The sequence below is a fragment of the Chlamydotis macqueenii genome, chromosome 2, assembly GCF_036417535.1.
Source record: "Chlamydotis macqueenii isolate bChlMac1 chromosome 2, bChlMac1.mat, whole genome shotgun sequence".
NCBI lineage: Eukaryota > Metazoa > Chordata > Aves > Otidiformes > Otididae > Chlamydotis > Chlamydotis macqueenii.
In genome coordinates, this window is record NC_141557.1 from 83,791,488 (window position 1) to 83,813,228 (window position 21,741).

A 21,741-nucleotide genomic window follows, 5' to 3' on the forward strand; every position below is an offset into this window, starting at 1 on the left:
CAATAATTTGTTTTCTTCCTCAAATACTCAATAAGCATTTAAGAATTGCAGTACAGTAATAGCTACAAATTAATCAAAGTTTTTATTTAGTAAGGGGAGAAGTCAGTTTAAAACAAAATCTCATCTGTCTCACCTGAAATCTTTATAACATTGGAAACTTTTAGATTTTAAGTAATAAAGCTATTTCAAGAAAAATATTTATATGAACGATGTTATCTTTAGTTTACTTGTTGTGTGTGCTACAGTTCTGGTAATTAAACCTTTGTAGCATAGGCACATTACTTACAGGTAGCCTACCCTTTTCAGTTAGTGTTACATCAGTAGATTTCATATCTGCTTTAAAACATGCATTTCTTGTGACCATTGATCACACAATGTGCTGTTCCTAGACACAAGGAGAGGAGCCGTCTGCCTTTTCCCCTTCTCTTACATGTAATGCAGTACTTGCTGGAAATAAGGAATAATGCACTGAAAATTTTCCTTCATGTATTATCTCACCTTGTTCTACTCTTAAGTGAAACTGGCAGAGCAAGCGATCAGACTATTGTTTCATAAATTTCATAAGCCAGCACTGGGAAAATGGTTGAGGTTAGATTTGTTCTTTCCTGCCCCTCACCCTCCAGTTTAATGTAACCCAGACAAGTTCCCTACCTTTGTTCACCACTTGGGTTCACCACATGCGGTCACAAACTCTTCTACTGGCACAAAAGAGAACATAGCAAGTTGCAGAAGCAAGCAACTAAGAATAATATGACTGTGTTTTTCAGCTTATATTGGGTTAAAATATTGATGAGGCTATTCTTAGACACAGAGAGAACGTGAAATTTGTGTCTCTGTTCATCTGTAAGGAGTAAGATTCTACCAGACTTCAGAGGATGCTTTTTATGCGTATTTGCAGATAGATTTTGCAAATGCAGAGGAACCGGGTGCAAAGAAGAAGAAAGGTTTTGTGAATGAAGATTACATGCAATTATCCAGAAAATTGCATGTTCTCATGTAAAAGTAATGTGCTGGGATAACTACACTGCCTGTTTTACCAGTATGTTACAACTGTGCGTTGTACCAGCAGTGTAGTTTAAAAGATAGATAGATATATATTGCCAGGCAACGTTATATTATGGTGAGCAAAGAGACTTCTGAAACAAAGTAAATAAATATGTTGGAACATATTTCAGAGCAACAATCTCTCTCCTGCTTTGTCTGCTGCATGATACATTTTGATAAATATGTAGCCTCTCCACCAGCCTTTTTCCCCTCACCTGAGTAGCATGTTAGGCAAGTGATGCACTGTGTCAACAGGTGAAGGTTTATTGTACTGCACAAGCTGTGTGACAGAGAACACACTGAACCTCGAAGTCTGTGGTCATGAGTAGGATAAAAAATATTTTTTTTCTTTCAGAAACAGCAAAAACAAAACCCACAGAAGATGACAGTGAATTAGACATATCAGCCCTGTGTCCTAAGGTGACTTTTTTTCAGTCAGCCCTATCTTGCTTGTAATATATATGTAGATAATGGAGAGTTTCTAGACTGCTGTCTCTGTTTTCTGTGGAAGACTTTGACCTACCCAGGAGGCTGTGTTCCTGAACTAAGCAGTATGCTTTAAAAGTGATTCATAGTCTCCATCTCTAGGCTTACACTAATAAGCTTCCTGCATTTGTGACTTCTGACCTTCAAGGTAATGGTTTCTTTGGCCTACTAAATGGAGAACGTGTTTATTTTCTATTGACTGTAGGATGATTGAACTAGAATTTAATAGCAAAGGCAGCTATTTTGATTTGCAGCAGTGAAATTGTAGTTAATTTTTATCAAATTAAAATATAAAAGGGAAACGGTTGTGGGAAACGGTCTTAGAAAACCTACATAGTTTGTCAGATACTTTCGTAATCGCTTGGCTGATAATTTTCAGTGATACTGTAAATCAGTATATTATCTGTAAGTATCATTCTAGACATGTATGAGAACACTAATATCTCCTTTCTTTCTTAATACATGGCAAAGGGTTTTCCATTGTAATAAGAACACTGATTGATATAAAAAAAAAAAATCAGTTTTGTATCTTATGCAGTATTTTATTAGTACAGTATGGAGCCTGACTTTGACAGCAATTGCTTTGAAGGTGTTTTTGTTTTCTGAAATAAATTAAATTTATATCCTATGGAATAAAAGTTTTGTAGCTGACGTAATTGAATATTGTTGGATAAATTAATGAAGGATCATTATTTTTTTAGCTATTTTTTACTGGCTTATAGATAATGTTTTTTTTTTAATCTAAGTTTATGCATTTCTTTACATTTTTGCTGATTTTGTGTTTGCAGGCTCATTCTGCTTTCATTACAGTAGAATATTACTTTCAGGATGAGTAATTGTAATTTTCTATGCTTCTTTAGTGTAATACATCTTTTAGTTATTACAAAGAGGGATGCTTCACTTCTAAGTATTGTATACTCCTATTATTTTCATATTTCTACAATTGAAGCTTGAATAGGCAATTTATATTGCTATGATATGCAAGAGGTTTCTTTTTCAGTCTCTAAGCATTGGCTTCCTGTAGTGTGACTTTTTTTAGTATAAGAATACCATGTATGGGACTTTTTTATGTTTAGGTTAGTCCTGCCGTTGTTGCCAAAGAGCTGTCAGTGTCTGACACAGATGTATCGGAAGTATCTTGGACCGATAATGGGACCTTTAACTTATCTGAAGGGTATTCGCCACAGACAGACACATCTGATGGTATGTAATGGCTTCATCTATTTCATCGATGAATTACAATCATGTAAGTTACCTGAAAATTATTAGAGAATTTGAAGACAAAAGGAGGTTTCTTTGGATTTTTTTTTTTATCTCTTACAATTAATTTAAAATTAATTCCAGTGTTTTATATAGTTTTGCATACATCTTGTGTAAGAGGTCTCCTCATCTTAATAAAGTACATCAGTAACTGTCTAAAGTAAGCAGTGGTGGGTGAAACTGACACGTTCAATATTATTCAATACTGACACGTGTCAGATTTATCTCTCTCTTCCACCAAACCTTTTAAGCAAGTAAACCTTTTACGTTAGTACCAATGCTTTTGGTACTATCTAATCTGAGGAAGAAAAAGTGAATACTTGGAATTGCTAAACAGCTGATTAAAGAAGGTATTATTAGGTTTTGGTTACTGGATGATGAAGACAGCCAACAATGGGCCTAAATGGGATATGAAGACTAAGACTAGGAAAAGATCCTCAAGCATTTGTCTTGGTCTTGACCAGATCTTTTAAGTTCTCACTTTTTAGAGACCAAGCTTTAACTTAGCACTTTACCTGAATAAAGATTAAAGACAACAGTAGTTTGGTGTGGATTTGTCGCTCTGCTTGTTTTGCATTTCTCCTCTTGTAGGAAAAGTTCACTGTAAATGACAAGTAGGGTGATATTACTTAATGACATTATACAGGCCAAATTAATAATTTAAATTATTTGGTTAATATTTCAAGTTGTAAATAGGCAGCATTGTACAATCACAGAATCATAAGTTGGAATGAGCCATTGTTGTTCATCTCATCTAACCTCCCATTCAAAGCAGGTTCAACTTGATCAACTTGCTCAGGGCTATGACCAGTTGAATCTCCAGTGGTAGAAATTCAGCAACCTTACTGGACAGCCTTTTTCAATATTCACCCGATGAAAAAAGTTTTTTCTCATAGTGAGTCAAAATTTTCCGTGTTCCAGCTTGTGTCAGTTTACTCTCATCCTTCCACTGTGCACCTCTGAGAAGGCCCAATCTTCTCTACAATTCTCTATACCTTCCCATTAGGTGGTTAAAGACAACTACGTGATCCCGCCCTTTGCCACCTTCTCTTAAGGTCAAAAAAAGCCCATTCTCTCTGCATCTCCTCATATGTCCTGTTCTCCAGCCCCCTAATAATTGTACTGGCCCTCCAAGGGACGCACTCCAGTCTTTCATTGTCTTTCTTGTACCGGAGAGGACAAAACTGGAAAAAGTACTACGAAAGTGCACTCTCAGATGCTGAATACAGGGTGGAAATCCCTTCCATTGACTTTCTGACTTCTGTTTTGCTAGTATAGTTCAGTATGTGGTTGGCCTTCCTTGCTGCAAGGGTGTACCACTGACTTGCCCTCCACAGGTCTTTTCCTTGAAAGCTGCTGCACAGGTTATTCCATTCCAGATGCAGGGCTTCACATTTGCTTTTGTTGAATTTCATAATGTTTCTTTTCAGCCTCTTCAGACCTGTTGAGGTCCTTTTGAGGGCCCTGCCCTCCAGAATATCAAATACACCTCTCCCAGAACAGTTCCTTTCTGCCCGTGAACTTGCTGAGAGTGCACTCCATCCCATCATCTAAGTCATTAATAAAAACATGGAACAGTGTTTGCTTCAGTACCTGTGAGAGTCACCTCTAATAACTGGCCTCTAGTTGGACCTTGTGTCACTGATCACAGCCCTTTGACCCTAGCAGTCCAGCCAATTTTCCACCAGGCTTACACTTCACTTACCCAGTTTGCTCACCAGTTTGGCTGTAAGTATAATGTGGGACACTGTGTTAAAGGCCTTGCTAAGTGAAAAATAAACAACACCCACTCTTCTCCCCTACGGAGCATTTCAGCAAATGGGACATACACACAAGTGCAAGACCAGATGCATCCAAGGATTGGCTCACCTCCTCTCAAAGCTCTGTGCATTTGAGCCACCACTCTGCATATGGCACAACCCTTCCTCTTCACCTTCCCAGCCTGTTTCTCCATTTCCTAAAGAAAATGGAGAAAATTACGTATGAGTCATTTTTAGGATTCATTTCCTTAGCCCTTATGAATACTTCTATTGCTTGTTTTCATAGAAAGTAAGTTCAAACTTACTTTCAAAAATAACAAAAGTTATTTTTTACCTTCTCATTCAAATACTACATCAAAGTATTCCCTCATGTTCATTTAGGCTGCTTCCACAGGCCGTGTACAGTACAGTATGTTTTACGCATTTCCAATAAAAATATCCTGCAATTAATGCAGCCATTAAAATATAATATTTGATCTGTTTACATTCTGGTTTTTATTCTCTGGAAAACATGAAACAGTTCTGGTTTGTAGAGTTTAATCCCAACATTGGCCAAGAAAGGAAAAAGTTATAAATTAAGTCTTTACATTGGTTTTCTATCTTTATTTAAACACATAAACATTCTTCTTTTTTTTTAAATTCTACAAGTGCATTAAAAGCTTGTAATACATTTGTACATGTTTACATATTTGTAATTTATATATATTGTGAAGAAAAAGAGTTTAGAAACCTGTTGTCACATTATAAATTTTAAGACTTGGCTGGTATATTTAGAACTAGCTGTGCTAAAGATTTGCAAGGGTTGTTTCATGTACAGCTACATACCATTTTAAAAAGATATTTTCCTGAAATAACTTTCTGAGTTAGGTTGATACCAGGTGATTTGTGGTACTAGATTTATGACCTCAAAACCTTTTTATTTTAGATGTCACACAAAGCTCCTCTGCAGTGAGATTACAGAAGACTACTAGACTATGGATTAGGAACTGTATTCAAAGGAACACTTACTAATTGCATTTTTACATTTGGCTGCTTTTTTGGGAAGCCTTTCATGTTTGCTAACACTGTTTCCTTCTGTTTACCCTGTAATAGATTTTGACCGACCTAGTGATCATGAAGAAGCTTTTGCTAGAGATCTTTCAGAATTTCCTTCTTTAGAAAATGGCGCCGGAACAAATGATGACGATGACTCAAGCATTGGTATGCCCATCCAGCAAAAACAAAAAAAAGAACAAACATATTTCAAGGCGGATCGTGCTTCCAGACAGAGTAAAGAGAGACCATCCACTGCAGGGCTCTCCTTGCCTTTGACCAGTGACCAAACCTTTAATTTGATGAGTGGAATTGCTGGAGATGTCATCGCAGCTGCGATGTCTGCTGCCATCAAAGACCAGTTGCAGTCTGCACAGCAAGCTCCCTCACATGCAGCGTCGAGTCTGAGCGAGGAGACAGACACAGAGGAAGCTGATGATTTTGAACTGCTTGACCAGTCTGAGCTTGAGCAGATTGAGAAAGAACTGGGACTTTCACAAGGCCAGGAAGCAGAATCCCAGGAAAAGAAAAAATCTTCAGGCTTTCTTTCAAATCTGCTTGGAAGTCAGTAACCTGGAAATTGTAGCTGGTAAAGTAGAAGAAATTAAACATAAAACACACACACAAAAAAATCAAATGCAAAAAAAAAGGAAAATTCTCAGCTGTAAGCTTTAACTATCACTTTAGATGTGTTGTAATAATTTCCCTTATGCAGAGTGAATTAACTGGATAAATATCAGCTGATACTGATAGTTTAATGTTTCTGGTAGTTATACCTCAATGTAATAGCATGGAAATGAATTATCTATCCATGGTTTGGTTTCAGATGAGTGTTGGAGGTCAGTTGCTCAAAAGAGTTGGGGGAGAGGTTTTTTTTATCTTTTTGCCAACCATCCGTTTTGGGGTCCTGAGCCAAATTTTCAACATCGGCAGTTTATTTACTCTTGTTTGCCAACCTTGTAATACAATGAATGATTCACACAGCGAGGGTAAGTTATCAGAGGACTGCAATGAGATTAACTAAATCTCACCTCCTTCGATCATACTGAAAAGTATGAATCCCTGCCATTAAGCATTATGTGTAGTGCACCTACTATATGTGAAACACATTAACCAGCACAGCTCTAGTTTAAAGATGTGTGCAACACTATCAAAGAACTTGATTTCATAATGAAAACCTTTGAATTATTTTGGATATGGTGATGCATTTCCGAGTTTTTGCTGTTTTAGGCTTGTAGAGTTGTAAAGTGGCATGCTATTTGACAGACCACCTGCTGTGTTCCTTGATAGAGTCTGGTCCTTGGCAGTATTTCCCATGTAAAGTCAGCCAACACATTTTTATATTTAAGAGTTAGTATCATGTAAACTGAACAACCTTTTTGGGAGCAGGTGAGGGTAGTTATTGTTTGGAATAGAGGTTAGAGTTAAAAAGAAAAAAAAAAAGGCTTTTTTATAGGTGCCACTTCCTTAATTCTGTGGGGTCTGGGTTTTGTTTTTTTTTTCCCCAGGACAGCAGCCATCATGTGCAACAAAAGTTGTGTTGCAAGCTAAATCTTCTAAGAGACTTTAAAGTATTCAATGAGGTCATTTCCTATAGAAGACACTGAGAATCTTCTTCCTGGCATGTAATTTAAAACAAACAAAAAAGAACTTCTTTAAATTATTTGCCAGTTTAAACTCTACACGTGCTCAGTGAGTGGCATGGGATCTTAAGCAGGTAACTTATTTACTTTTCTGTAGGGCTTTTTTTGTTCACCTGTGACAAAATTGAATTGTAATACCAAGCAATAGCAATCAAAGAAATAGAAAGAAGTAAAGCTAGGGTTTTTTTAATGTGATGTAAGCCATTAGCAAAGTTGAGGGACCATGTCAGCTGCTACTAATACTCAAGTGATTTTCCATTTGCTGGCATTTGAAGAGGTGAATACTGTCATCTAGGACCCTCAAAAAGTACAGCAACAGATTATAAAAATCTTCCATTAACATATATGTGTAGGTAAACTTGTGTTTAAAATTAACTCCATTTTAGTTTGTTTTTCTTTCTGAGGTGAAAAAATAAGCAGATGGCCAAAAAGACTGTAGTGAAAGGAAAGAGGTTGAGAATTTTTGACACTAGCTTTATTGTTGCTTGTGCTTTTGTGCCAGTAATGCGTATTGACCGTGTTTGCTGTCCTTTACCAGTAAAAAAGTGAGCCTGTGCCTTCATTAGCAAATCCATTATGAAGTAAGTGGATGCTGGATATAGATCCCACAAGATGCAGCTTTTGAAATTATGACATCTTAACATTAAAAGCAGGTTTCTGGAAGTTATTAAAAAACCATGGCCGCGTCACTTCCACAGCGTTGGTTGTTAAGTTTCCTTTTTAGCTTACCCCAGCCTGTCCTTCCCAAAAGAAACTTTTGCTGGGAAATCATTTAAATCTCTCAGAGGAGTTAAAAGCCTCGTTTCCTTGCTGCATGTTTAAGACAATCTATACAGTTAGAAGAGTACAACTTCTAAGTTGCTGATGAAACTTTGTAGGACACCCAGACAACTGGTGCCAGGAGGGGAAACGGGCTACAGGACAGGGAGAGGTGGGCGGGAGCAGTCCTTCACAGGCTTTTCTGGAGTGGATTGATGGGACAGACTAGCTGGCTGTCAACGGGTGGCATTTTAACAGCGTGCACTTTATTGTTGTTTTATGAAGAATATTTGTGGTTATAAAAGTATGTAATGCAGGGGCGCTCTTCTAGAATAATAGATTAGATCAATAAGGAAAAGCAGTTGGAGGAGATTCTCAGGCTTTTTGTAAATGGTCCATTTTCTGGTTTCAAGATAGAAAAATAGATTGATTTTTCTCCAGTACAAGTCTCAATTTTTTTTTTTTTCAGAAAGAAAAACAAAGCAAAACTTGAACAAGCAAATCATTAAAGTTTAGGGTCGTAATTGCTTATTTGAGTGTCTTCAGAATTTTATTTTTCTATTCTTGTGGTAGCCAGTTACATTTGGGCCCCTACATACTAGGTAATTGGAAGGAGGTAATTCTGTAACGTTTAATATTCCTCCTTAGGTAGTGGAAACGTTTTCAGCAGAAAATTACCTCTTCCCTCTCAAATAACCGCATGTCAGAAACACTTTGCTCGGACACAATACATTCCACTGCCAGCAGTTTGACAGCAGAACACAACAAAAACGTTTCTCTCCTTGGTGAGATCCCTTCCACACTGCCTTCAGTTGGAAATACCTCAAGAAACCTTCATTTTGTTGAATTCTAGCAGCAGCCACAAAGTAGCAGTTACTTTAAAATTCCCATCACAATGGTCCACAGCATCTGTCCCACCGAGCACTGGTCATCACCTTCCCATCTTCCAAAACTGAGCACACGGACAGGAAGAAAGGCAAGCGAGTATGAGGCAGCACGTAGCTTTGAAACACGCATTTGTTCTGTGAAAAGCCTGCTTGCATGCAATTCCCAGGCGAAAGGCAGTACGGTCAGCATAGAGGGCGAGGTCAGAGTGCGGACGTGAGAGTAAGTGCCGTGGGGTAACACAGGGCATGATCTTGCTGCAGGATCAGTTCTGCCTGCGTTCCCTGGTGTGCTCTTCTTACCTGGTAGGAAGTGGAGGATGCTGTCTATTTTTGCAGCAGGGTGGTTGAAGTGCTCACCCTCCCTCGCCTTGCTTCTTCACGGGTGCCTGCTGGAAGGAAGTGACTTGTCATAGAATCACAGAATGGTTTGGGTTGGAAGGGACCTTTAAAAGTCATCTATAGTCCAACCCCCCTGCCAGGAGCAGGGACATCTCCAACCAGATGGGATGCAGTTCGGCTCTTCGTACTCAGAAAATTTCCCCTTGTGTTCGTACTTCTGAGTGACGGACAGATGGAGTGACTGCCAGTGGCCTTAGGTACGTCCATCCCAGCGTGAAAGCACCTGTCTTCAGCACACAGGGCTTTCCATGTGTATGTGCTGCACACCTACTTACCGTTCTTCACTTTGTTCATGGAAAAAAAAATATTCTATGCAGAGGAGTGGAAATAATTGTAACTCAGAGTAATAGGATCTGAAGAAATACTCGTTTTACTTGGTTTTTGTCTGTCTTGCACTTTTCCCAGGCTATTTTAGCCTTCCTGAACAAATTCCTTGTAGTCTCCGTGTCTGTTCGCAGCACACGAGCAGCGTTAACAGTCTGTAAACACCACCTATCCGGGTAACCAGAAACTGGAAAATTACAAAATGTCTTTATTTGAATAAATATTTTGCAGCACTTTACCTAGCCTGATTACTATTTTGTAAACATGGAATTATTCTATTGATTGTTTGTAAAACCATTTAATAAATATGTGTTAGTTTTTATCTTTCATCGTATCTAATTGTGTATTTCTTCCCAAATAGGAAAAAAAAAACCTCAAAACCACGAAACCCCTTTGGCGGGGTTTCTGCCGCCCCCTTCTTCATTCCCGCCCGCTGCGCGCTCGCCCCCGGTAGACGTTGGAGCGCGGCGGGGCCTCCGCGCCAGCAGGGGGCGGGAGCGGTGCCGCCGCCGGGCGGGCCGGGCCCTCCTTACCGGAAGGGGGTGGCCCCGCCCCGCCTCTTCCTGCCTGGCGGTGCGGGGCGCCTTCCTGCTCGCGGCTGCAGTGGCAGTGGCGCGGACGGGCCGCGGTCCCACGGGAGGCAGGTGCGGGTCCCGCGGGGCTGGGAGGCGGCGGGAGGCTCCCGCGCGGGGCGGGGGTCGGACCGGACCGGACCAGGCCGGGGTGGCCCAGCCCAGCCCAGCTCCGCCGGGGGTGGCGGGGAGGGCGAGGCCCGGCCCCGAGCCGCGGCCGGCGGGTGCGGCGCGGCCTAGAGGTACAGGTTGCGGGTTGCCCTCCCCTGGGGCGGAGCTGCCCGGGGACTCCTCTCTGAGTCACGTCTGGCGGCTCGCAGCCTCCACCTGCGCCCCTTTCTGTGTTTTGTGGTGTTACTTTCTTTTTTCTTTCCCCCGAGTTTAAGTTGTGCTGTAGTTTCTGGTGTCCCTAAAATAAACACCGAGCTGTCAGTCAGCTCTTTCTGTCTTGTGTCAGTCGTACGGGCACCGGCTCAATTTAAAGTACACGAAAGTAGCTAAAATCAGCCGTAATACAGACCGTACGGGGATCGCCAGGTTTGTCTCGAAGGGCTGGGCTGTGCCCTGGGCTGTGGGCTTGTGAATGCCTCAAGTTTTGTTTTCCTGAGCCCCGTGCAGGGGAAAATGCAGTGTTTTGGGTTTGTGGTTTAAAATGGTGGGGGAAAGCGCACGTGGGTGATGAGAAGTAACTGCACAGAATTCTGCAGATGCTTTTTCTGTTTTATACAGCTTGAATTGTAAATGTTATTTCTCCATGTAATAGTCAGATATTAAGATTTATGGTTCTAGATTCTCTTCAGTTACTCACCTGTTCATCTAATCTGTTTTTTGTTTTGTTTTGTTTTTTTTTCTTTAATTCGCCCCCAGGATAATCTAGTGAGTAGCTACTGTCTACCTGTAATAGACAGAATCAAACTGTTTTGTCCCTAAGGTTTCTGCAAGGAGTGCATGACTAGCAGCAAATGTGATTCTGCGTCAGCTGGGTTTTGGCAGTAAGATGCCTGCTTGGTCCAGGAAAGGGACAGGGAACTCTGCAGGTGGCAGCGAAATGCTTCAGAGAGCAATTGGGATCCCATGATGGGCTGCAAATACGTTTTCCTCTGAAACAAAAAGCATCTGTTACACTGAATGGATGCTTATGGTATTTCTGAGAAAATAGTATGGCCTTTATTTTCTCTCAATGTGTGTTCTGTCACTGTAGGATTACAGATAGCTCAAGCAGCAAATGAGGAGCCCAGGTCTTCCAGGGAATGAGCATTTCATAAAGTACCTTTCAACTCTGCCTATTTGTGTCTTTCACTACTGCTTCTGCCTGTTGGTAGCTTCTGGGAGGGGCTGCTGTTCCTTTACCTACTTTCAGACTCCCTCCCCCTGATATATATATATATATATATATATATATATATATATATATATATATATATATATTTTTCTTTTTTTTTTTTTTTTTTTTCCCGGATTAAACCATAGTTTTTCTAACTTGCTCAAAAGACGGGGGGTGGCTTTAGTGATCTCCAGTTATAACACACTTTTTACTGTTTTCTTTTGGAGTGTTCAGAAGATCCCATCAACTTTTTGTTTTAAAAAAAAAATAAGTTTCATTAAGCACTGAAAAGGAAGGCAATGTGTGGCTTTGGAAAGGACAGCATCAGTTATAGGTCACTGCCCCCCAGTCCTGTGGCAGCCCCAGGAGTGCAGCTCAGCTGGATGGTGGGAAGTGGAGGAAGGTCGGGGTAGCAATGGCTTCAAGCACTAGATCTAGGCATGACTGACTACATCTCCAGATTTACAGTTCTGCGGGGTAAAGTGGTGTTGACAGTACGTGTGCTACTCCAGAATAGCTGAGAGGGTTTTATTTTTAAATGTGGTCACCTTTTTTTTTCCATTTGATAAGGGTATGGAAAATGGAAAATAGATGTGAAAGCAAGTTTCCCCTTTTTACCCTTATTTTGGAGCAATCACTGGTCACCTCAAAAGCCTATAGTTGGCAGAACTCGAGCTTACCTTTAGTTTCTGATCTTCAGTGAAAAGTGCAGAACTTCCAAAGCACTGCTGCTAAGGCTGGAAACCCTCTTGTTCTGTGTCCAGGCCCTGACAAGCAGAGTGGGTGCTGTGTCCAGAGTTGGAATGCTCAGATGCTGCTGTGGTACAAGTAATCTACGATAACTTCATCGAGTCTGTTACTTTTTGTTCTGCTGCTGCTTCAAGTACATAACATGCTGTTTGCTAATACTGGTGTTGAATAAATTTAATTCTGTACAAGAACTGTATGTCTTATGCTGCCTTACATGGGTGCTGTCAGGATGTTGTGTTTGGGATTTTTGTAGCCTTTGCTTATCTCTGTTAGCCTGATTATTATTTTTTATTTTACCACTTTCTAGTAATGGCAACCTACACTTGTATCACTTGCCGTGTGGCTTTCAAGGATGCTGACGTTCAGCGTGCCCATTACAAAACTGACTGGCATAGATACAACCTGAAGCGTAAGGTTGCTGACATGCCTCCTGTCACTGCTGAGAATTTCCAAGAGAGAGTCCTAGCGCAGAGAGCAGTGGCAGAGGAGCAGAACAAAATCACCGCCACTTACTGCACAGTTTGTAGCAAGAGATTCTCCACCTTCAATGCCTACGAGAATCACTTGAAGTCCAAGAAGCACCTGGAGTTGGAGAAGAAAGCTGTTCAAGCTGTCAACAAGAAGGTGAGCATACTAAATGAGAAGAACCTCGAAAAGGGGCTGGCCCCAGAGAGTGTAAACAAAGATGAAATGAACACAGCTATTCAGCAAGCCATCAGAGCTCAGCCATCTTCTTCTCCAAAGAAGACACCTTTACCTCCTTGTAATTCAGGCAGCTCTCCAGCTTCTCCAGGAAGCGCCAGCTTATCACAGAGTAGAGAACGATCAGAAAAACCTCCGCGGCTACAGTGGTTTGAACAGCAAGCAAAGAAGCTGGCCAAACAACAAGCAGAGGAAGAAGAGGATATGGAAGAAGGTAAGGTAATAAACGTACTGACAAGAGATAGCTTGGAGTAAACTATGTAGTTGTTGGTTTTGTGTAAAAGCCTCCTTCTCTTTGTGTAGTAGTACAGCATTTTTCATCACAAAAGATCTTCCTGTTGATTAAATTTTCAGCTCAACAAAGGAGTTAAGGTTGGCCCGTGCTTGCAGTCAAGGACTCTGTGTTAGTGTCTGAACTACCAGCTGCACAAGATACCAGTGCATGGGAAGGTTTAATATAAACTAATAGGAGCACTGTTTCCCACGTAAAATTTCAGGGGAATTTTTCTTTAAGGAAGGCTGACATAAAAGGTTACTCTAAAATTCCTTTTGAAAAATAGATGACCAAAAATCGAATAATGATCATTTGTTATTGTCCCATCAATCACTTTACTGGTCTGTTGAAGGGAGATGGGAGTGGAGTTGGTTTTGGTTTTCTTTGCCCATTGAGACCAGAAGAGAAAGTTTGCTCCTTAGCCCGACACTGTGTGGCATAGCTTCGCAGCATATTGGCTTCTATTTTAAAATTGGTTTCAGAGTTGCCCCCCCAACTGCCTTTTCCTGCTGCTTCACCCTCACTGCTTGTGTGAGTGTAGCTCTTTGTTGGAGGTCATACTGGAAAGTGGACAACTGAAAAGGTCAGAGTTTCAGAATTTGCAGAAAAGGGTGATTTTTAACCTGGGCGCTTTCAGTGCTGTAGCTTACAGCACAGCTCCAAATGCGTTTATCAGAGCAGTTGCATGGGATGATTAAACTGCAGCAGAGGGGCAGGTACAAATGAAGTGCAACCACACTACGCCAGCTTCATTACTGTAACTGTTGTGTCATGTTATCACCTCTGTTACAACAATTTTATGGTGGTGAAATTTCAGTTGCAATTCAGGGGGTCTCTTCTACAGGAGAAGAGACATCTACATCTTAACGTGCATCTTAATATCTAGAGGAGCCCAACCTGCACCTGTTTTGTATTAATGTATTAGTCATAAATTGTAATGCTAAAATCTCAGTAGGTTTCTGAATGTTAATTTTCCTTGTAAGTGTTTGTCCAGGAATGTTTCCTACAAGTCTTGTTAATTCAGTGTCAGGCTTTTAAAATGATTAAACTATATCCAATAGCAAGGATCTCTAATTAGCAGCCTGCAACACTGGGGAGCACAGTGTTCCCTGTTCTCAAACACTGTGTGTCCCTGGCAGTTGGAAGGGGACCAGCAGGAATAGAGTACTGGGAAATGCTCACTGCCCCAGATCTGAACTCCTTATTTCTAGATCCCTCCAGTTGTATAATCAGAGTGCTGGTTTGTCCATCCATTAATGAGCTCTGCAGTAATCTTGCAAATGTGTAAAATTGTTAGTATCTCTTGGTATATACTAACATATAATTTAAGATTATATGTTATATAATATAAGTTACATTATATACTAACATATAATGTAACATAGTATATCTGTGACAGCTGGCTTTGTTCTTTTCTGTTGTTAAAGATGTATGTGTGAACAGGAGTGTGTTTTCCCTCACTGCTGGAAATGAGTATGTTCATGATTCTGACAGGGCTGTATTGCTTTTAATGAGCCATGCATGTATTCTTGTGCTGTGGTGAATTAAATTTAAGACTTTGAAACAGTAATAAAGTGTTAATAGTTGAGAAAATGGAGAGGGGAAAAAATACTGCATCTGCCAACTTTTTTATGAGCAGACTTGAGCTTTGCTGTGCAGCTTACCAAATGTTTTACTGGTAATGGTGTGTTCTTGCACCTGGAAGTGACTGTGTGGCACTTAGCAGTAAGAATAGAAAATGCTATATTTTCTATGATAACTTTTTCTAGCTTAATTGGGACTTGTTTTGCTTGGGAGAAGTAATGATATAAATTTTTTTTTTTTTTTTTTAAAGACTGGGAAGATATGGATTCTGATGAAGACATCAGCTCTGAAGAAGAGATGGAAAGTGTGGGAGAAGAGGAGAAGGAGCAGGCAGAAGCTGAAAGCACTCCTGCTGTTGGGGCCATACCAGTCACAGACTGTTTGTTCTGTTCCCACCATTCAAGATCTCTCACGAAAAATGTGGCCCATATGACAAAAGTTCACAGTTTCTTCATTCCGGACATAGAGTACCTTGTGGATCTCAGAGGACTAATCAAGTACCTGGGTATGCCTGTAAATGTTCTCTGATAATTATATACTGTTACTGCTTATTTTCACTTGGATATGACTTAAAATGTTTTGGGGTTTTTTTTGTGTGTAAAATCTGAGTGCTGTCTAGTTTAGTAGTTTTATCATGAATAGGACAACAGGCTTTCAGCAAAGAGTGAGATAAAACCTTCCTGAGCAGATGTGTAGTCATGTACCCTGAAGGTCTCACGTAGTTTTCTAATGTTAAGAAAGTTATTCAGCTAACAGGAAATTTAGGACAAAAGTCTATTGCTAGAGTGTGCATATGAACTGAGTCACAAGTGTTTAACCATCATCAGTTAACCATACTTGAGAGAGCTAAAAGCTGGAAAAAAATTATCTCCTTGGAAGTCTACAAATAATGATGAGAATAAAATAATTTTGGAGTATCAGATAGAAAACTGTATTGGAGATATGAAATTTGTTATTGAGAATATGTAATGATGCATACCTTGTCTCTTGAAATCTTTAAATGCACAGACTTGTCCCTGATGGAGCCATATGGTCAAGGCACAGGAACAGCAGGGCTTTTCTGGAAATGAGGAGCTCAAGGCTCTTCCTCAGTCTCTCTGCCTGTGAGCTAGGCAGCCGACATCACAGAAATGTTAATTATCGACTAGGGAGGCTCTGTTCAGACCAAAACCAGTGTCAATGTTTTCTGCAGGAGAGAAAGTTGGCGTTGGGAAAATCTGCATCTGGTGCAATGAAAAAGGGAAATCCTTCTACTCTACAGAAGCAGTGCAGGCTCACATGAATGATAAAAGTCACTGCAAACTCTTCACAGATGGAGATGCTGCCCTGGAATTTGCAGACTTCTATGATTTTAGGTAAGAATGCTTTTCTTTGAGTGGAGCACAGATGGGGACAGTTGAATATTACATCAGAAACTATTATTCGTTCTTAAAATTTAGTCCTGTTTCTGGTTCTGATGCTTATTTTGTGTAGCTGGTTCACCACTTTTCTAGGTAAGCATAACATGATTGTTTCTTCTCTCCTGTGACCACTAATGCCAGTCCTACATTAAAATATATTTTGATTTCTGTTCTGTATGTTTGCTCTTTCTGAGTTTAGATTTCAGTGCACCAGCAAAGACCATAAAAGGGCATAACTGTCTCTTCCATTAGCTTTTAGGCAGATTGTAGGCTTAGTAACTACTGTGATTTTTTTTTTTTTTTTTAAGTAATTGGAGTTAAACAGGACTGCTGTGATTTAGAGGCCTCTTGTTGAACTTCCTGTAACTTATCCTAAGTTGTGTTCATTTTGGTCAGAAACACCTCATGTTATGGTGACACGTGGATTTAGTGGAGCTTCTTGGAGCACTTGTTCAGTAGCTGTGCAGAGCTGGTGGGTTGCACAGTGGTGACTTTTCACTGTAAGTCACTGTTAAGTGTGCAGCAGCAGAAACATGCTGGGTTATAGAACTGGGTGGAGGAAGGGTGGTTCTTGTCTTCAGACTTTGTTCAGAGCAGAGGGCTGTGGGAAGGACTCTTAAACCCAAGTAGGTGAAATGTGACAATGTTTGTGGCTTGCTGTAGCTGTGCATGGCAGTTCTTTTGTGTAATGGGTCTGGCTACAGCATCCTGGCTTGTATCAGGAACAGTGTGGCCAGCAGGAGTAAGGAAGTGATCGTGCCCCTGTACTTGGCATTGGTGAGGCCGCACCTCGAATACTGTGTTCAGTTTTGGGCCACTCAGTACAAGAAGGACGTTGAGTTGCTGGAGTGCATCTAGAGAAGGGCAGTGAAGCTGGTGAGGGATCTGGAGAACCAAGTCATGAGGAGCGGCTGAGAGAACTGGAATTATTTAGTCTGGAGAAGAGGAGGCTGAGGGGAGACCTCATTGCTCTCTACAACTACCTGAAAGGAAAAGTAGGGGGGCGGGTGTTGTTCTCTTCTCCCAAGAAACTTGTGATGGGACAAGATGAAATGGCCTGAAGTTGTGGCACAGGAGGCTTACATTGGATATTAGGAAGCATTTCTTTACTGAAAGAGTGGTCAGGCACTGGAACAGGCTGCCCAGGGAAGTGGTAGAGTCACCATCACTGGAGGTGTTCAAAGAACGTGTAGACATGGCACTTCAGGACATGCTTTAGTAGGCATGGTGGTGTTAGGTTGATGGTTGGACTTTAAGGTTGGAGAAGACCTCCAAGATCATTAAGATTCTATGGATAGCTGTGGCTGCTCACCATGTATAAACCATGTACTGCTACTCTTCCACAGGAGCAGTTACCCTGATCACAAGGATGGGGAAGATGTGGAGGTGCCTGGAGAGCGCCCAACCGAGAGAGAGTTGGATTACGATGATGACACCATGGAGCTGATCCTTCCGTCAGGTAGGCATAAAATTTGTGTTACGATTTACTTTCTCTGCATTTCTCATAGTTGCAGCCATTACCTGCATCGTTGTGTTTTCCTTGTAAGTTGTAAGTAGTTTGCATCTAAGTGTCTTCGGGGTTTTGTCCTCGGTTTCCATTATTTTCGCTAGTAAATAGTTCAACTTCTTCAGCATTAATGTATATGTGGACTGAAGCAGGGCTTCCTTTGCCCACTTTACCTCGTCATTAACATAAGACTCTCATGGTATGCTCCAAGAGTTTCCGTATCTTGTTTTAGTGCAATTTGGAGAGGCTGTAACTTAGATTATCTACTATAGGTTTTTTTGCAAAAAGGCAGCTGATAACTAGTTTAGTAAACTAGTTCAGTAAAACTAATTTATTTAAACAACCTTACTTATGCCTCATATAGCATTTGGCACTCTTGCTTGCATTTTTTTTGTCTTGGTGTTTTTTGTATGAGGAGACCTCAGCCCTTTCATTGTGAAAAGTGCTGCCAGCTATGCAGTTACAGAAGATTTCCTGAATGGCAGCAAGGTACTTCCCTGGTTACTTGAAACAGCATTGCCTCTCTGCTCATTCCTCTAATTAAAATTTTATTTTCTGATGACTGCCTGTCTGTCATCTGAGCTAAGGTCCTCTTAAACAACAACACTTTTTTTTTTTTTTTTTTTTTTTCTTCAAGGTAGAGTGCAGTGTAGCAGCTCTTAAAGCAATTGCATTAAGTAGGATCCTAGTAGTCCTAAAGTTTTTAAGGCTTCAGGCCTTTTAAAAGCATTTATCAGCATAGGGATTTTCCACAGTTTTCATAATATGCTTGAATACTGCATTTCAGAAGCTGCTTCATTATGCATAATAAGATGTCCCCTCCTCTGAACAGGTGCAAGAGTGGGTCATCGTTCTTTAATGAGATACTACAAGCAACGGTTTGGTCTGTCAAGAACAGTGGCTGTTGCGAAAAATAAGAAAGCAGTGGGTCGGGTGTTGCAGCAGTACAGAGCTTTGGGCTGGACAAGTCAGACAGGTAAGTGACATGTGAAGTTTTGCAGAGGAGGAGGTTCTAGGATGTCATCACTCTACAATTAAATATGTTGAGTTTGTTTCACGTTTGTGGGGTTTTCTGTAGTAGTTTCTCTTCCACTCAGTTCCCTTTCATTCCTGATACCCAAGCAGAATAAGTTATAGGAAGTTGTTTGTATCTGAAATCCATTGCAGCTTCTGTGCTGGCCCTTCAGTTCATTAATGTGTGTGTGTTTGTGGTATTTGGTGACTTCCTAAGATTTGTTGGTTTCTGCCTGTCAAAGCCACTGCTCTTGATATTTAATAATGTAACATAAACCATTCTTTGACAGTTAAAATACTTTTCCAGTTGGGGAGCAGTGATGTGATCTATATCCACTTTTGAAATCGGAATCACACACGGTAATGCAAAACAACCTTTTCCCTTAATCACAGTCATGAGTATTCATAGAGGGAGCTGGCCTTTCCCAAGAGAGAAGTGCAAAGAAGTGTGCTGGTATGGGAAGGAACACATATAGCTAACTGCTGATGTAAATTGACAGATTAGCTGGTTTGCATATAAGTAGTAAGTAAGGTTACAGACATTTATCCCTCTTTCTCTTCCTCCTCTCTCCCTGAAGGGGCAGTCTTTGCTCAGCAGCGTGATATGCAGTACCTGCAGAGGATGAAGTCAAAGTGGATGCTCAAGACAGGAATGAGTAACAATGCTACAAAGCAGATGCATTTCCGGGTGCAAGTCAGATTCTGAGTTCCCAAGAGAGCTGCATGCAACTTGTTTTGGGAAGGGGAATGTAATGGTTTCTGGGTCGAGGATTCTGTTATTAAGATGGACTTGGCATTTATGAAATGGAGAAGTGTGTGCTGGTGTGCCTTCCTGTCTATGAGAAGAAGAGCAGGGAGCTTGTCTCTTCCAGTGAAATTATGGTTAGCCTAACTTAAAAAATAAAATATCTTAAATGGAGTATGTGGCAAAGTAGTCGTGGCTGTAAACAAAGGTGCTGTCCATCTTTGTGCCCATCTTTGTGCAATCCATTCCAAAGATGTGCCCATCTTTGTGCAATCCATTTCTGTGAGGCAGTGGATATTGTCACTTGTCTGAACATCTTCAGTTTCCAATTCTGCAAAATGGTTGAGGTCAAGAGAAGATCCCGGACCTAAAAGCCTGAGATGGAGTGTGTTGAACCTTTTCACTTGTGGTGCCAGGCATAAGTTAGCTTGGTGTTTTCGACTTCTGGCTGGCACTACTGAGGTGAAAATTTTGAGAGGAGAGATTCTGGGAAGCTTAAGTGATAATTGTATGAAGAAATGCACTGGTGGAAACATAACTCCAGGATTAATACAGTCCTAAGAAGTTGACTGTACTTGTTTAATGCTCCCGCTGAGGGCTGGATTAATAATTCACAGTGAAGTTGGTTTATGTTGTATTTAATGGATTCTCATTACCTAAAAACTGCTCAAAATTACCATAACATTTAGATGAATGTCAATCAACATTTCTGATGATCTGTTAAAGATTTCCTGATTAAAACTCTGAAGGTACTACTGATGACAGCTTTTGTTGCTCCCATTGAGTACTGGTGTTTTGTATGGTCTGGAAGAAAAGTGACCCAAGGCATATCTTGGCTAGAGTGGAGGCACGCTCTCCCACTTAAGCAGGTGAACTGTTACAGCAGGCGTCGAGAAAACCTGCTTGTTAAAAGAGCTGAGGCAGCAGAGCTAGTGTTGGTCCTGGTGCTGTAGATGTTAAAAGCTGCCATGACCTTACCAGTTCTTCTGACCTTCATGTAAGGAGGTGGGCACTTACACACAAAGGTGTAGGCTAGCTCATGAAGCCCTGAGCTGTAATGTGCTGGACACTGTGAGTGTATGCCACAGGAAAACAGCTGTCTGTTTGCCTGTCTCTTCATTGTGAAGGCAGCTGCAGCTGGTTACGGTCAAGTTGCACGTTTATTTTAAGGATTACTCTGGATTCCCTAGTAGTGGCTTTCATTGGCATGATTTTATATAAAGTTTCTTCCTCTATTGTGAATGATATGTGCATAATATCACTGGGAATGGTAGGGGGACACTTTGTGAATTAACACTGTATTTTGACCTCTTAAAATAATGCACTAAAGTCTCCCAGAGAAGTAAGTTCAGAAAAAATAATATTGTTGGCATAGCAGCACTGCTAAACGAGTGGTATATTTACAGGACTCTTAGGAAAGTGATCATTTCACAGTGGAGGTGTGTGCTGTGTATTCTCGTCTGGATTTTGCTGTGATGTTTTGCTTTTCTGGTGGTTTTTCATTTGGTTGGGTTTTTTTGTTTTGTGGGGTTTTTTTTTTGTTTGTTTGGTTTTTTTTCTTTTTTTAGTAAGTTCTGCTACCTTGGAAGTTCTTTGCTGTTCCTGCTTTTACTAAGACAGAACTTGATCAGTAGTGCAGGCTATAGATGTGACATAGCATTTTAAATCAAGTGACTAATACCTTAAAAAGGCACAGATCTGAGTGAAGGGAAAACTGAAGCAGAGAAAATTTTAAAGAAAGGCTGTGTGCACTTCTGAAATCTTACACTGAAGTTGGGTTGATGAGTGAGTACCTCCTTTTTCTTGGAAAGGCAGTGTTACTGCCATTGTGTATCCATAGCTGCATCTAGCTCACATTTGAATTTATTCTAGAGGGTGTTCTCTGAGTTATTGGGCTTTACTCTCAAAGTTAGAAGTAAGAGATCTAGTCTCTGCTATGTCACATGCTGTGTGAATCTTAAGAAATCATATCCTTTATTACACTCATACCCTGGTTCAACTTGCAATTACGGTATGGATTTCTAGCACTGAGGGTATGTCCTACTTGTATTTGTCAAGCCTCAGCATCTGGCCCTTGAGGACTGCTTATATCTTCTTCTTTGAAGTTAGAGACTACTATCAAAGGGTCTCGCGTTTCGGACAAGTTAGATTGTCTTTACACGTAGAGCAAAATGAAATGCCATAAAAATGTAGAAATGGAAGGGTTAAACTTCTTAAGCGGAATATTGATTGGAAGCCTGCTGAGCTGGCTTTGAACACCAGTGTTAATAGTAAG

At 40.6% G+C, this 21,741-nt stretch overlaps 2 protein-coding genes across 3 annotated transcripts in view; both read left to right on the forward strand.

Annotated features, from left to right (window-relative positions):
* RETREG1 (reticulophagy regulator 1) overlaps positions 1-9,923 on the forward strand; it is a 68,011-nt gene extending 58,088 nt beyond the window's left edge. The window contains exons 7-9 of the mRNA XM_086740353.1: positions 1,400-1,464; positions 2,607-2,733; positions 5,643-9,923. Coding sequence (XP_086596479.1) covers positions 1,400-1,464; positions 2,607-2,733; positions 5,643-6,154 — 704 coding nt within the window. The 3' untranslated portion in view covers positions 6,155-9,923. The remainder of the gene's footprint in view (positions 1-1,399; positions 1,465-2,606; positions 2,734-5,642) is intronic.
* Positions 9,924-10,159: 236 nt separating this feature from the next.
* ZNF622 (zinc finger protein 622) lies at positions 10,160-20,225 on the forward strand. Of its 2 annotated transcripts, none has more exons than XM_086740354.1 (7): positions 10,160-10,238; positions 12,548-13,156; positions 15,051-15,305; positions 15,993-16,155; positions 17,547-17,659; positions 18,540-18,683; positions 19,300-20,225. In XM_086740354.1, the coding sequence occupies exons 2-7, from the start codon at positions 12,550-12,552 to the stop codon at positions 19,425-19,427; spliced, it is 1,410 nt and encodes a 469-aa protein (XP_086596480.1). In that variant the 5' UTR covers positions 10,160-10,238; positions 12,548-12,549; the 3' UTR covers positions 19,428-20,225. The 2 variants fall into 2 exon arrangements, with proteins under 2 accessions (XP_086596480.1, XP_086596481.1); XM_086740355.1 differs by having other exon boundaries at positions 10,177-10,234.
* The last annotated feature ends 1,516 nt before the right edge of the window (positions 20,226-21,741 follow it).